The sequence below is a fragment of the Dendrobates tinctorius genome, unplaced genomic scaffold, assembly GCF_039654945.1.
Source record: "Dendrobates tinctorius isolate UK_male_01 unplaced genomic scaffold, ASM3965494v1 ptg000073l, whole genome shotgun sequence".
In the NCBI taxonomy this organism is placed as follows: Eukaryota; Metazoa; Chordata; class Amphibia; order Anura; family Dendrobatidae; genus Dendrobates; species Dendrobates tinctorius.
The window spans coordinates 33,115,042-33,131,561 of record NW_027361741.1 but is presented as its reverse complement, the minus strand read 5'-3'; the positions used below and the strand labels follow the sequence as shown (position 1 = coordinate 33,131,561).

The window sequence follows — 16,520 nt, the reverse complement described above, 5'->3', positions numbered from 1 at the left end:
GCCATTCTGGCTGTTGACACTGGAGAATCCTCATGGCGTGCAGTGCACATGTTGTGAGGATTCACAAGTCTGCAGTCACATACAGAGACTGCAGACTTGTCATTTTAGACTAGACAACCCCATTAAGACCTTTTCATGCCAAAAAACAGTCGAGTGAACGATGTGTATAAAAATGACAACAATCAGCCTACAAACATGCCAACTCGACAAATCAAATCTTTCATGAGACTCTACAGGAGACGAATGTTCATTGGTTTGCATAGACCAGTGTAAAATGCTCATTAAATGAGATTGCTTGACTTGTAATATCACATATAAATGACCCTTTACATGAGCTTCTACATAATGTATATCTTTATGAATTTATTAAGTTATTTTGGGAACGTTTATCATTATAAACATAAAACCAAGTTAAAAAATAGTTTTTTTTTTCCATTTAAAATAAAGTGTAGGAAAACAATAAGAACATGTTTATTTTACTTAATTTCAGCACAGTTAAAATAAAATGCATATCTATATGTGTATACATGAAGAATGTTTAAGTAATTTGATAGTATTCTTCAACAAATACTACCCAGAAACATAGAATGACAGAAATCATTACAAAGAACTAGAATAGTCATAAACAGAGCAGACAAACAGCATTTTACAGTGTACATTTTGGAATTGTTATTAGGTACAACTTTAAATTACAAAGAAAGGCTAAACCTTCATGTTTACCAGTCTCAACCTTCAAAGGAGCCCTCCCTTAAGTTTATGAGGAATAAAATAAATATCTTGCTCTCTTTAAAATCAGAAAACCACAATCATAAAAATATATCCAATCACCTTTAGTGAAGATGCTTTTGTCAAGCATTTTTTTTCCATAGAGATGTAACAATGTTTGAAACTCTTTCCTAGTCTTTCTTTAAATCTACCTTAAAACAAAATATATTTTGCCTTTAAAAGTGCATCTGTAGCATGAAGAACTCAGTCATAAAGAGGAGATATGTGGTGCTGAAATTCAGAAGCCCAGAGTTAGTTCCTGGTTGATACATTCGACATTGAGATTTTGACTTCACTTTTTTCAAACATGGAGGCCTCTTTTTATTTGGGACTGTGGAAGGTTCGACTGAATCAATATCATTGTTTTGATTCAAATTAGTTAGGGAATTATCTAATTTGCTTGAGAAAGTGGCAAATGGGGAGTAATTAATTGGCTTATATGTTCTGTTTTTTCTGTGGTCAACATTCCCAATAATTTTTGTCTTCGAGATGTTTTCTTTATCCTTGATCGGAATATTTGGCAAGACTCTACTGGTGTGAGAAGACGGACCAGCTTTAGTGTTTGTGCCAGCTATTGACTTATCGGTGGCCGGCTGGCAACAATTATCTGAGATCTTTTCAATATTTAGAGATGTCTTGGCACTGAATGGACCTATTCTGAATGAATGGAAAGAAATATTGGCACATCCATCAAGGTCATTGATTCCTAGTTTTTTTAGGTCTTTCCCAGCTAAGTTCGGTGGAAGATAGCATTCTAACTCTGATGACGAGCCTTTAAATGATTTCAACCAACTCCAAAGAGACTTGGCCCTGCAATCACAAATCCACTGGTTTGCATTTAGACGTAAGTACTGCAGAGAAACAAGAGGTGATAATACTTCTCCTTTAAGCACTGTCAAGTTGTTACTGAACAAATACAGGGTTGTCACTTTCTTTAGGCCATGAAAAGTCCTGCGATGGATCATATCCAACCTGTTTTGATGCACCAGCAGTCTATCTAAGTTAACGAGGCCGCTAAATACATTTTCAGATAGGCTGTTCAACTTGTTTCCATGAAGAAACAAGTAAGTGAGGTTCCCCAGGTCTACAAAGGTATCATTATGCAAGAAATGTAGGTTGTTGTCATGAAGGTAGAGGTACTGCAAAGAATAAAGGCCTTGGAAGATGCCAGGGGGCAAATCTTGTAGGCCACAACGATTGAGATGTAACGTATGTAGATGAATGAGACCACGAAATGTGAGTGCTGTAATAGTTTTGAGGTTATAATTGTCACTCATATCTAGTTCTTCCAATTTGGTTAATCCATAGAAGGCTGCAGATTCGATGTGACTTAGGTTGTTTGAATGGATCCATAGGATAGTGAGGTTTTGGCAGGAGGTGAAGCTAGTGGCCCTTATTAAAGTTATTTTGTTATTATGCAGAAAGATGCGCTGAGTCTGTACAGGAATGTAGGGAGGGATTACAGTCAGTCTTTGCTGCTGACAGCTAAATGTGATTTTCGGTTCATTATAGCACAGACAGACTTCTGGACAACACTGCACTTTCAATTTGTAGATGATGCAGCAGGTAACGAGTAGCAACAGCTTAGCTCCTGCAGAAGAAGGAAAAACAAGAATCAATTTATGTAGCTTTATATAGGTGATTTTTTTTTTTCTTTAAAAGGAATACACAAATAACTCATACAGAACCACCAAAACAAATTCCACATAGACTGTAAGCCCTTGCAAACAGGACTCTCACTTCTATTGTTTGAATTATTAATCGATTTGTCCCTTTCTAATATCTGATATTGTGAGTAGATCAACTTTTACCATCGAAAAATGCTCCAAGTGTCCTAATGTAAAAGTTATTATTAATAAATAATGTTGCCAGTAGTACAAATTCTAAGATAATATTCAAAATGATATATGTAGTTTGACTTCCACTTCATTAAAGTTAATTATCTTTGTATGTATTTAACATCGTTTTCCATCTTTTTTTAAATATACAAAAATGTGAATAATTATATTATGCATTCCAAAGCTTTGTCCTGCATTTATGTTTAACTTTGTCATCAATTTTGACGACTGTTTAGATACAACCTTTTTTTAAGATGAACACATAGATGTTGATTTAATAGTGATATTTATGTGTTCGGTAACATGGATAAACACAGGTGGAATTGTTTAAAGGGAATCACTCTGAAAGTTTTCATTGCCTATTCTCAGAGCAGCACAATATAGAAACAGAGATCCTGATTGCAGTGATGTGTCACTTACTGGGCTGCTTGCCGTAGTTTTGATAATTTTTTTATCATTAGAAGATTATCACTAGAGGTCTAGTAAACCTGCTGTCATCTAATCGTCCATATTCATGAGCACTGTTTAAACAGGGACCCACCACTGATTGGCAGATTTTGCCTATGAACATTGTACAGAGAAAGCTGCCAATCAGTGGTGTGGGTGGGGTTGCACAGTGCTAAGCATTTAGAGAACTGCTAGAACTGCAGCAGTTAAAACAATGATTTTATCAAAACTGGCAGCAAGCCCAGTAAGTGACACATCGCTAGAATCAGGGCCCCTGTGCCTACTTTAAATGGGTTCATAGCAACAAAGGAGTGGAAGGTTTAAGACTTTAGATAATACTAATAAGTAGATTACTATTTTATTTACATTATATCTCAAAAAACTTCTTATCACCTCCCAGACTGGCACTATTCCAGCGATGTTGGCGCTTGTGTGGAATTGTGCTGCAATGTGAGTGCTGCAGCTTATCTGTGGCCGATAAATGGTCTGTTTCACTTACACTTCCCTTGAATGAAGCTAAAACATCTGAGGGAGATGTGAGCTCTGCAGCCCATTAGGGCTGATGATTGGCTGCAGCTCTAAGGGTATGTGCACACGCTGCGGTTTTGCTGCGGTTTTGGCCCTGCAGAACTGCAGCATTTCCGCAGACATGGTACTTTACCATGTTAGCCTATGGGTTTTAAAAACCGCAGTGCTCACGCTGTGGTTTTTTACCTGCGGAAAAGCTGCGTTTTTTTTTCCGCAGCATGTCAATTGTTTCTGCGGATTCTGCTGCGGTTTGCCACCTATTCCATTGTCCAGGTGTCAAACCGCAGGGCAAAACCGCAGGCCAAACCGCAGCAAAACCGCAGGTCACTTTACCTGCGGTTTTACCTGCGGTTCCGCAGGAAAAAACCCGCAGGTGAATCTGCAGTGTGTGAACATACCCTTAGATGACATAACAATGCCACACAAGCTTAGTGAGACCTGGCGCCAACATTACTGGAACTGCACCAGTGCGGGAGGTAAGTATATGTTTTTTACTTTGCTTGGGAGACTACATCAGTTAAGAAGTAGTAATAACAGTGCCAATAATGTCTGTAAAGCGCTGTGAAATTAATGGCGCTATATAAATGAGTAACAACATCTGCAAGGAGTTTGTATGTTCTCCCCGTGTTTGCGTGGGTTTCCTCTCACATTCCAAAGACATACTGATGGGGAATTTAGATTGTGAGCCCCATCGGGGACAGTGCCAATAATATCTGTAAAGCGCTGTGGAATTAATGGCGCTATATAAATGAGTAACAATATCTGCCAGGAATTTATATGTTCTCCCCGTGTTTGTGTGGGTTTCCTCCCACATTCCAAAGACATACTGATAGGGAATTTAGATTGTGAGTCACATCGGGGACAGTGCTAATAATGTCTGTAAAGCGCTGTGAAATTAATGGCACTATATAAATGAGTAACAACATCTGCAAAGAGTTTGTATGTTCTCCCCATGTTTGCGAGGGTTTCCTCCCACATTCCAAAGACATACTGATAGGGAGTTTAGATTGTGAGCCGCATCGGGAACAGTGCCAATAATGTCTGTAAAGCACCGTGGAATTAATGGCGCTATATAAATGAGTTAAATAAATAAATAATATTTTGACTTCTTACACTGAGGACTGGATACAACTGTATGCATCAAGTCAATGCTCTGCAAGCTAAATACATCAGCAGGAACTACAAACATCTCATTTATAGTTTGCAATAATGTTTAGCTCACAGAGCAATGCCTAAACTGACTAATGATGGATCTGTTACTCAGGTGACACCAGAATTATGTATATACACATTATAGCCTGTGAATGTGAATAAAAGATCACATATTCTTTAACTCCACAACAAACTACATCTAAAACATTGAAGAAATCTATTAGAGAGTGGTAGAAATTTCAGTTTATACAATGAAAACTCCTTTAAAGAAAAGTGAAGTAAATAAATTATCTTCACCATGTCTGTTGACCAGTTAAGAGCATTTTTTATATAACGTATTTTATATTTTTTATATAACGTATGTAGTGGTTTAAAATAAAGGATACCGAAGAAGCACAACATAACTCCGCATCCACATAAAGAACTGCAGTATTTTAAAGAGACAGTACAGTGATACAATATCTTTTGAATCAAACTTGTACAATACAGTAATACATGTAGACAGAGCAGTCTTAGTATACCATGGAATTAATATTTATAATTTACATAGACCTTACAAAGAGTCAGTGATGATGATGTCTGTAAAACGCTGTGGAAATAATGGCGCTATTTAAACAAGTAAAATAAGTAGTAAAACATAATCAAATAACGTACATGAATATATTGGGCCCTTCCAGCATGTTATTCTATTCTATAATCACAGTAGACATTGTCCATAAATTCTTTGTGATGGCTAGTTGTTCCCATTATCAATGGAAGGGATTATTTACAGTAAAAGCAGTAAAACTTTATAATTTTATCTTTTAACTACAAATTGTATGATACAGTAATAGATGTAGAGAGGGCAATCTTAGTATACCATGGTATTCATTTTTATCATTTACACAGTGTCAGTGATGATAATGCCTGTAAAGCGTTGTGGAATTAATGGTGCTCTATAATCAAGTAAAATAAATAACAAAACAAAATAATGTATATGAATATATTGGGCCTTTCCAGCATGATATTTAATTCTATAATTACAATAGACTTTGACCACTAATTCCTATTGGATGTCTTCAAACAGAGGCTGGACAGACATCTGACTGGGATGATTTAGCGAATCCTGCTTTGAGCAGGGGGTTGGACCAGATGGCCCAGGAGGTCCCTTCCAACTCTACGATTCTATGATTCTATGATTCTATTGACGGTTAGTTGTTCACATTATCAATGGAAGGGATTATTCTCAGTAAAAGTAGTAAAACTTTGTAAGTTTCATCCCCCCAAAATGCAGAAATGCACACACAATTTTAGATTGTATAAAAGGACATATATCTTTTATCTAACAGTATTAAGAGATTTAACTTATTCATTACAGGGAGTTAACTATAAAGAGAAATTGTCAGAATGCCCTTGTGGGGTCAAAAAGAAACTTTGATGTCACCATTTCTGATGTAAAGAATCGTACATGAAGCCAAAACTAGTTCATATAATCATTTCAGAAGCCTTTATATAATATGGAGAGATCTTTTTAATGATGTACCATACATATCTGGTGCTAAGTCAGCTTTTTACATGCTAAACTAACCAGAATATTAAACAGCTCATTCTGTAGTAAATATATAATAAACTCTGCATTAAACTTAATATACAGCAGAAAATATTCTAAGAAACAAAATGTAAAGGTCAGAAATAGAACAAAAGTCACTAAGCGCATTGATAAGGAATAAAAAGATATAAGCAATATAGTTTCAATAAGATCTTTATAATGTAATGTGCTGTGATTTATTTACCCATGTAAGTACTAGCTTCTTTGTGGAATATTTGGTATAAATTCACTATAAAATGTCGGTAAATACTGCAGTAGATTAACACTAAATCCGCTAAGAAATCCATATAATATGCAATGCCACAGTGGCAATTCATATCCTAAGCAGAGTGCCTGGATCTCTATACTGCGGATAAGGTCTTATCCATGTGGTGGGTAATAAACCATGAAACCGCTACTGAAATATAAATGAATAATACCTGAATGTGTGTCCAAGCTGTCACTGCGACCTATCCCGACGCGCGTTTCACCTGTTCGTTTTCCGGGGATATGCTTAGGATATGAATTGCCACAGTGGCATTGTATATTATATGGATTTCTTAGCGGTATCATTTCTTGATTGAATGGGCAATCCATTTATGCACTGGTTTAATGTTTTTATGTAGTGAACTCGGAAGTGTTTTTTGTCCTAAGCTGCCAGCGATTTTTTTGATATTTTGAGGCTACTTAATGTTATTGTATGTAATATGAATTTCAGTAAAAATAAAAATATTTATACATTGTACTTCGCATTCCTTGTGCCATTTAATGGTTTATTTGGCATTTAGTGTTAATTAGTCATTATGGAATGTACCCATAGTTGGTTTGGGGTTTTAAGGACTAATATGTATATAAATACTGCAGTAGAGACTGCGGCTTCATTGCTTGTGTTAGCAGCGGTAACAGAGTACAGGGATATCCTGGTATATGTTATTCAGAGTAAAAGTGATATCTGCCGCAACTTTATTTTGCCAATTATATCTTTGCTATCCCCAGAGTACCAGCTCACATCCTGTCTTACAATCTTTGTACTGACCTACATTTTCCATGGGTTCCTTTCCTTTTCTCTTGCAGGTCTAAACCTCCTGAAACTAACAAGAAATTATCTTTGCAGGTTCAGCAGGGTCTCTCCACATAAGGAGGCAATCGATCACTGCAGCAGAAATAATACATCTTTTTTTTCTTAGAACATGTTTATTTTCTATTCATCTCTCAAAGGTACAAATCACAAAAATGTGATAAATAACCAAACCGATCGTATTATAGAGTAAGCCCATACAACAGACTGGTTGAAGCATTCAAAGAAAATATTAGCTGTTAAGTTGATTTTTATCATACATATACCTGTCAGGTGCTTTTTTTATGCATAAAGATTGGAAATTAGGATGAAGCTACATGGGCAACACTCACCATAGGTTTATACAAATTAGTTGGGGTCTACTACCAGTTTGGACGGCTCTACACACAAATTTGAAGCAAATTAAAATTCAGGTTGAGAGTTTTTGATTTTGCAGAAATGTCACATTACTTTTATTTTGTTGGCTTTAACCTCTTACCTACAATTGACGTAATATTCCGTCCATGTGACCATGGACCTAATTACCATGGACGGAATATTACGTCATCGCGATCAGCGGCGCCCACGTGGTGAGCGCCGCTGATCGCGGCCGAGTGTGAGCTAATTATCATAGCTGACACCCGGCACAATGTGTCAGGGGCGGTCACGGACCGCCCCCGACACGTTAACCCCTTGCACACCGTGATCAAACACGATCGCGGTGTACCGGGGGTTAAAGGGAAGCATCGGCAGGGAGGGGGCTCCCTCCGTGCTTCCCTGAGCCCCCCACGGCAGCGCAATGTGCAGCGCTGCTGCGGGGGTCTCCTTTCCTGCAGGTCCCCGGATCCAATATGGCGACGGGGACCTCCGGGGGCCTGCAGGAAGCTGGCTTCCTCAGTGCCTGCAAAGCGCAGGCATGAGGAAGCCTGTGCAGTGCCTGTGACAGATCGCTGATCTGTCACAGTGATCTGTGATGTGACAGATCAGCGATCTATCACAGGACAGTTATGTCCCCCCTGGGACATTGTAATAAAGTAAAAAAAAAAAAAAAAAAAAAAAAAAAAGTGTAAAAATAATTTAAAAAAATCGCTAAATAAATTAAAAAAAAAAAAAAAAATATTCCCCAATAAATTCATTTTTTGGAAATAAAAAAAACAAAAAAACAATAAAAGTACACATATTTGGTATCGCCGCGTCCGTAACGACCCGCCCTATAAAACTGTCCCAATAGTTAACCCCTTTAGCAAACCCCTTAAAAAATAAAAATAAAAAACGAAGCAAAAAATAATGATTTATTATCATACCGCCGAACAAAAAGTGCAATAACACGCGATCAAAAAGACGCATATAAATATCCATGATACCGCTGAAAATGTCATCTTGTCCCGCAAAAAACGAGCCACCATACAGCATCATCAGCGAAAAAATAAAAAAGTTATAGCTCGCAGAATAAAGTGATGCAAAAATAATTATTTTTTATATAAAATTGTTTTCATTGCATAAAAGCGCCAAAACATAAAAAAAGACCTAAATGAGGTATCGCTGTAACCGTACTGACCCAAAGAATAAAACCGCCTTATAAATTTTACCGCACCCGGAACGGCGTAAACGCACCACCCAAAATAAATTCATGAAACGCTGGTTTTTGTAAATTCTGCGTCCCAAAAAACAAAATAAAAAGCGATCAAAAAATGTCACATGCCCGAACATGATACCAATAAAAGCGTCAACTCGCCCCGCAAAAAATAAGACCTCACATGACTCGGTGGGTCAACATATGGAAAAATTATAGCTCTCAATATGTGGTGATGCAAAAACTATTTTTACAATAAAAAGCGTCTTTTAGCGTGCGACAGCCGCCAAACATAAAAACCGCCATAAATAGTAAATCAAACTCCCCGTTATCACCCCCTTAGTTAGGGAAAAATAATAAAATTAAAAAAAGTGTTTATTTCCATTTTCCCATTAGGGTTAGGGCTAGGGTTAGGGTTAGGGTTAGGGTTAGGGCTAGGGTTAGGGCTAGGGTTAGGGTTAGGGCTAGGGTTAGGGTTAGAATTGGGGGTTTCCACTATTTGCGCACATCAGGTGCTCTCCAAACGCAACATGGCGTCTGATCTCAATTCCAGCCAATTCTGCGTTGAAAAAGTCAAATGGTGCTCCTTCCCTTCCAAGCTCTGCCATGCACCCAAACAGTGTTTTACCCCCTCATATGGGGTATCAGCCTACTCAGGACAATTTGCAAAACAACTTTTGGGGTCCTATTTCTCCTGTTGCCCTTAGGAAAATAAAAATTTTGGGGCAAAAATATCATTTTTGTGGAAAAAAATTTTTTTTTTATTTTCACGCCTGGGCGTTATAAACTTCTGTGAAGCACTTGGGGGTTCAAAGTTCTCACCACACATCTAGATAAGTTCCTTGGGGGGTCTAGTTTCCAAAATGGTGTCAATTGTGGGGGGTTTCCACTGTTTTGGTACATCAGGGGCTTTCCAAACGCGACATGGTGTCCGATCTCAATTCCAGCCAAAAAAGTCAAATGGCGCTGCTTGCCTTCCGAGCTCTGCCATGTGCCCAAATAGTCATTTACACCCACATATGGGGTATCAGCGTACTCAGGACAAATTGCACAATAACTTTTAGGGTCCTATTACCCTTGGGAAAATAAAAATTGGGGGTGAAAAGATCATTTTGTGGAAAAAATATGATTTTTTAATTGTACTGCGGTACATTATAAACTTCTGTGAAGCCCTTGTGGGTTCAAAGTTCTCACCACATATCTAGATAAGTTCCTTAGGAGGTCTAGTTTCAAAAATGGGGTCACTTGTGGGGGGTTTCCACTGTTTAGGTACACCAGGGGCTCTCCAAATGCGACATGGCGTCCGATCAGAATTCCAGCCAATTTTGCATTGAAAAAGTCAAACGGCGCTCCTTCCCTTCTGAGCTCTGCCATGCGCAGAAACAGTGGTTCCCCCCACATATCAGATATCAGCATGCTCAGGACAAATTGCACAATAATTTTTGCAGTCCAATTTCTCCTGTTACACTTGGTAAAATAAAAAAAATTGAACCTGAAGTAATTTTTTTTGTGAAAAAAAGTTAAATGTTAATTTTTTTTAAATATTCAAAAAATTCCTGTGACGCACCTGAAGGGTTAATAAACTCCTTGAATGTGGTTTTAAGCACCTTAAGGGGTGCAGTTTTTAGAATGGTGTCACTTTTGGGTATTTTCTATCATATAGACCTCTCAAAGTGGCTTCAAATGTGATGTGGTCCGTAAAAATAAAATGGTGTTGCAAAAATGAGAGATCGCTGGTCAACTTTTAACCCTTTTATCTTACTAACAAATAAAAATTTTGGTTCCAAAATTGTGCTGATGTAAAGTAAACATGTGGCAAATGTTACTTATTAACTTTTTGTGTGCCATATCTCTGTGATTTAAGGGCATAAAAATTCAAAGTTGGAAAATTGCAGAATTTTCAAAATTTTCGCCAAATTTCCATTTTTCTCACAAATAAACGCAAGTTATATGAATTAAATTTTACCACTAACATGAAGTACAATATGTCACGAGAAAACAATGTCAGAATCACCGGGATCCATGGAAGTGTTTCAGAGTTATGGCCTCATAAAGGGACAGTGGTCAGAATTGTAAAAATTGGCCCGGGAGTTAACGTGCAAACCACCCTTGGTAGTGAAGGGGTTAAAGAGGACATATCACCCTGGTTAAATGTGGCCAGTTTTAGATCTTAGTTATTCCCCCTGCTCCCCTGGGTATATATATTTTTTTCTTAATTCGACATGCGGTTCCAGAAATATGAGCCTCTTTACTTGGTGCTAAGTTTTGTGGTCTTTACCAAAGGGGGAGGTGGTCACAGGTTAATTATATAGAGCAGACTAAAGACATTCCCCCAGAGAATACTGAGAGCCATGCCCCTTCGTAAAGGCCAGAAATATTACTACTAAATAAAAAAGAAGGACCAAATCTCTGAAAGCATTTGGGCGACTTGAAAAAGTGGTCAGAGATGTAGTGGGAGTAACTTAAAGCAAAAACTGACCACATTTGACAGGGGTGAGAAGTCTTCTTTAAAGCCAAGAAAATAAAAGCAACATGTGACATTTCTGAAAATGAGTCTCAACTTAAATTTTAATATGCTTCAGATAGTGGCAAAAGTTGTGATCACTGCAGTCCAAACTTGTAGGGGTCCTAGCTAATTCTCATGAAACTATGATCAGTCTTACCCATGTATCTTCAGCCTAATTTTCTATCCTTATGCATATGAAAAATACCTGAAGGATAAATGTATAATAAAGATAAAAGTTACAACTAACAAAGGGAGAGGTGGTCACAGGTTAATTACTATAATTATTGAGGTGATAACTTCAGACTTTCCATAAACTAAACTCAACAAATTTAAAGTACCATATTTTTTGGATTATAAGATGCACTTTTCCCCCAAATTTGGGAGGAAAAAGGGGGTGCATCTTATAATCCGAAGGTATCTTACCTGGGGGGTGGTGGAGGTGGAGCAGGGTCACAGGAGCCAGGGTCGCTGATTCAGGAGGACGACGGTGGTGGCAGGAGTGGGGTGATGCTGTGGGCCACTTCCTCTCAGAAGATGTTGGTGCTGGTAAGCGGAGGTCTACTCTCATGAACATATCCTTGAGGTGGGCTTCAGGCAAAATGGCTACCAGAGGCGGCGCATGCGCAGATTGAGATATTTGGAGACAACCTTTGCATGCTTCACATGCAGGGGTCATTTTCCCAAAGCCCACAGCAGGGATATGTATGGGAGAGGGGACCGCCGCTCACCGGCGCCGACATCTTCTTAGAGGACAGGGCCGCAGAATCATCCCACTCCTCCTGTCACTGCCGACCTCCTGAATCAGTGAATCTGGCTTATGTGATAAAAAAGACGAATAGAAATAAACAAGGCACCACTGAAAACACCATCTTGTTCCACTGTTCCTAAAAAGACAAGCCATCACACAGCTCCATTAGTAGAAAAATAAAAAAAGGTATAGCTCTCAGAATAAAGCGATGCAAAAAAATTATTTTTTCTTTAAAATAGTTTTCATTGTGTAAAAGCGCCAAAACATAAAAAAGTATTTAAATGTGGTGTTGCTGTAATCGTACTGACACAAAGAATAAAGCTGCCTTATCAATTTTACCACATGCGGAATGACATAAAAAAAATTCCTGAATTGCTGGTTTTTGTTCATTTTGCCTCCCAAAATTCGGAATAGAAAGGGATCAAAAAATTTCATGTGCTCGAAAACAGTACCAATAAAAATGTAAACTCGTCCTGCAAAAAACAATCCCTCACATGACCCCATCTGCCAAAATATGGACAAATTTTAGCTCTCAAAATATGGCAATGCAAAAACTAGTTTTTGCAAAGAAAAGCATCTTTTACTGTGTAACAGCTGCCAAACATAAAAACCGGATATAAATCTGACATCGCTGAAATCTCACCGACCTGAAAAATAAAGTTGCCTAATCACTTGTACCACACGAGGAACAACGAAAAAATGAATAAAAGTAATTCTTCACCTGCTGTTGATTTTTTAATTCTGCCTCCCAAAGATCGCAGTAAGGCTCAGCTCACATTTATTCTGTGCTGTGTGCTGAGCGCTTATACCAGGGTTTCCATGTAAATCTCTGAAATATGTGATTGAGACAGAATTCCAGGGGAAAGATTCCCTATAATGAGGCACATAGAGGCACTGTGGATGATGTTTGGCCTATGATCCGGCTGTGTCCGTCAATTTAGGCGTGCAAGAAAGTGCAGTCGGCCTTACTTTTGTGCACCTCTGAAAAGAAGGACAACACTGAACAGAGGCCAGACCGAGTCCAGAGTAACTCTGCTGCTTCATTACAGTGAATGGATCCCTCGGGGGTTTCATCTGAATCACGTCACTCAGAGATTTAGATGGAATCCCAAGTGTAAATGTTCAGCGCACTACGTCGTATAAATGTGATCCCAAACGTTATGTAAAATGTTCCTAACAAAATCTTCAAATGAATCCACAATAAAAACAAATCCCCACTCAGGTCCATCACCGGTTAATGGAAATATAGGGGACTTCCATGCAACTGGTAGTTTAAAGGCACTGGAAAAGCGAAATGGCTCCTCACCCTCCAAATCAAATTCAGCATTTCTGCTCTCCAAAAATCAAAATGCCTCCCTCCTATCTGAGCCTCAGTGTGCCTAAACAACATATAGCACTCACATGTTTGTCATTTCTGTAGTAATGAGAGCGCGCCTAATTTACGGATGCGTGCCTCCAGAAACATAAGCTGGGCATAACGTACTGGTCACTATAAGGTACTGGTCACTACAGAATATTGGTCACTACAACAGAAGTTTGCAATTTCCACTCAGCAACATCCATCCACTTCTGCTTGTTTCTGGAAAACACCCATTGAGTCAAAATCATCACTACACCTGTAGATAAATTCCCAAAGCGGTATAATTTTCAAAATAGTGTCACTTGAGTGAGGAATTCTGCTCGTCTAGCACTTAAAGGCCCTGTTTATGGAGTCTGCAAACTATTCTAGGAAAATCTGTCCTCCGGGAGTCAAATAACGCTGCATCCCTCCCGAGTCTCATTGTGTGGCTAAACAGTACTATATAGCCACATATGGGGTATTGTCACGTTCAGTACAAATTGTTGGACAGATTATGGTGCCATTTTTACTCACTTTTTGTATGAAAATGTAAAATCTGTGGCTAAAACAATATTTTGGTGGTAAAAATGTAATTGTTTTTGCTTCACTGCACAATGGTATAAAATTCTGTGACACACCAGGGATGTTAATATGATCACTGCACTCCTAGATTAATTTGCTGAGAGATGTAGTTTGTAAAATGGGGTCACTTATGGGGAGTTCTGCTGTGCTGGCACCTCAGGGGCTCTCCCAGTGGGTCATGGCAACCGCAAACCATAACAGTAAAATTTGTACTTTAATATGGTGCTTCTTCCCTTCTGAGCTTTGCACTGTGCCTGTACTTCCCGATTACATGTAGGATATTGGCGCACTCAGGAAAAAATGGACCTCAGTTTGTTTTAAAAATTGATCCTATTAGCCCTTAGAAAAATTAAAAACTTGGTGCTCACCACACATATACATTCCTTGAGGGGTCTAGTTTCCAAAATTGGGTCACTTGTGGGGGGGTTTCCACTGTTTAGGCACATCAGGGACTCTCCAAACAGGACATGGCGTTTGCTAATGATTCCAGCAAATTTTGCGTTCAAAAAGTCAAGTGGCGCCCCTTTCCTTCCGAGCCCTGCCATGCGCCCAAACAGTAGTTTTCTCCTTCATATGGAGTATCTGTAGACTCAGGAGAATTTGAAAAACAAATTATATGGTACAATTTCTCCTGTTACTCTTATGAAAATGCAAAACTTGGTGTTAAAGAACATTTTTGTAGGAAAAATGTGATTTTTTTTATTTTCTCATTGTTATAAACTTTTGTGAAGCACCTGGGGGTTTAATGTGCACACCATACATCTAGATAAGTTCCCTGAGGGGTTTAGTTACCAAAATGTTGTGATTTGTGGGGGATTTTTACTGTTTAGGCACATTAGGGGCTCTCCAAACAAGACATGGTGTTTGTTAATAGTTCCTGCAAATATTGCATTCAAAAAGTCAAATGGCGCTCCTTCCCATCCGAGGTCTACCATTCGCCCAAACAGTGGTTTTCCCTCACATATGTTGTATCGCCATGCTCAGGAGGAATTGTGCAACAAATTTTGTGGTCCATTTTTTTTCCTGTTAGCCTTGTGAAAATAAAAAAAGAATGGATCTATAGTAAAGCTCTGTGAAAAAAATTAAATGTTCATTTTTATTTCCACATTCCAAAAATTCCTGTGAAGCGCCTGAAGGGTTAAAAAACTTCTTGAATGTGGTTTTGAATTACTTGAAAGGTGCAGTTTTTATAATGGTGTCACGTTTGGGTATTTTGTGTCATACAGACCCTTCAAAGTCACTTCAAATGTAATGTGCTCCATAAAAAAATGGTTTTGTAAATTTTGTTGGAAAAATGAGAAATCGCTGATAAACTTTTAACCCTTATAATTTCCTAACAAAGAATAAAATTGTTTAAAAAAATTGTGCTGATATAAAGATATGTATATATATTCCACCATGTGAGTGGACGGGGATTACTCACTTTGCAGGTCTTTGAGGTAAACACTGGCACAATCAGGGTTTAAAATGAAGCCATTCAGTTTATTACTAAGACAGTTCCAGTAGCCATTTGCACTGTCTGTTAAACATTAAGCTTTAGCACATGAATACAGATACAGTCTTTCACTGAAAATACTTCTCGCTGACCCCGGTCAGTATAACATGGACACCTGTCCGTTACCTGCTGGTATCGGCCATACAGGTTCCCGGGTACCTCTTATCCACAGAGGCACCCTATAGCCACTTCTCACACAGTCTTTCACTGACCCCGGTCAGTATAACACATGGTTGTCAAGACCGTTACCTGTTCGATCGCCCAGACAGGTTTGCGGATCCCTCTTGTCCTCAGAGGCATCCGATAGATATCAGTTCACACGCAGTCTCTTTCTGACCCCAGTCAGTATCACACGGTTTCGAGACCATTACCTGTTTGCCACGCAGGTTCCCAGATCCCTCTTACCGCAGAGGCATCCTGTACACATTTCTCTCTGACCCCGGTCAGTATCACATGGTATTCAAGACCGTCAGCTCCCTTTGGCTCGGAGTTGCCGGTACGGCTTCCCCAGGCTATGCGATGTCCTAGCCTGGAACTTGGGAGCTCTGTCTACACTGACAGACTCCTAGCACTCTCTCACACCTGTACAACACACCTTCCTTAGATAGCCTGTAACCACTCCCAGTTACCAATCACATGGCTAGTCACATGTTCATGACCTCATCACAGGTCCTGCAGATTCACAACCACACATAACTTCAGCCAAAACGGGGTACAGTGAGCCCCCTCACCACAGTGTGTGGTACATGGGTAGCCTGACCCTCCCAACTCTCAAAGCTACCCGTAGCCCGGACCCATATGTGAACAATAACTACTTAAGAAAACACTCCGGGCTACATCACAGGGATCTCCCATCCCAGTGACACATACCTTCCATTAACCACATGACCACCAGTCACACCACAATATATATATATATATAT

The 16,520-nt window shown here is 38.9% G+C and overlaps 1 protein-coding gene across 3 annotated transcripts in view; it reads right to left on the bottom strand.

The window, feature by feature from the left end:
* Positions 1-455: 455 nt before the first annotated feature.
* The window catches only part of RTN4R (reticulon 4 receptor), a 382,116-nt gene continuing 366,051 nt past the window's right edge, over positions 456-16,520 (bottom strand). For all 3 annotated transcript variants that reach the window (XM_073582716.1, XM_073582718.1, XM_073582717.1), the window contains one exon: positions 456-2,356. In XM_073582716.1, the coding sequence (XP_073438817.1) occupies positions 942-2,356 (1,415 nt within the window). In that variant the 3' untranslated portion in view covers positions 456-941. The remainder of the gene's footprint in view (positions 2,357-16,520) is intronic.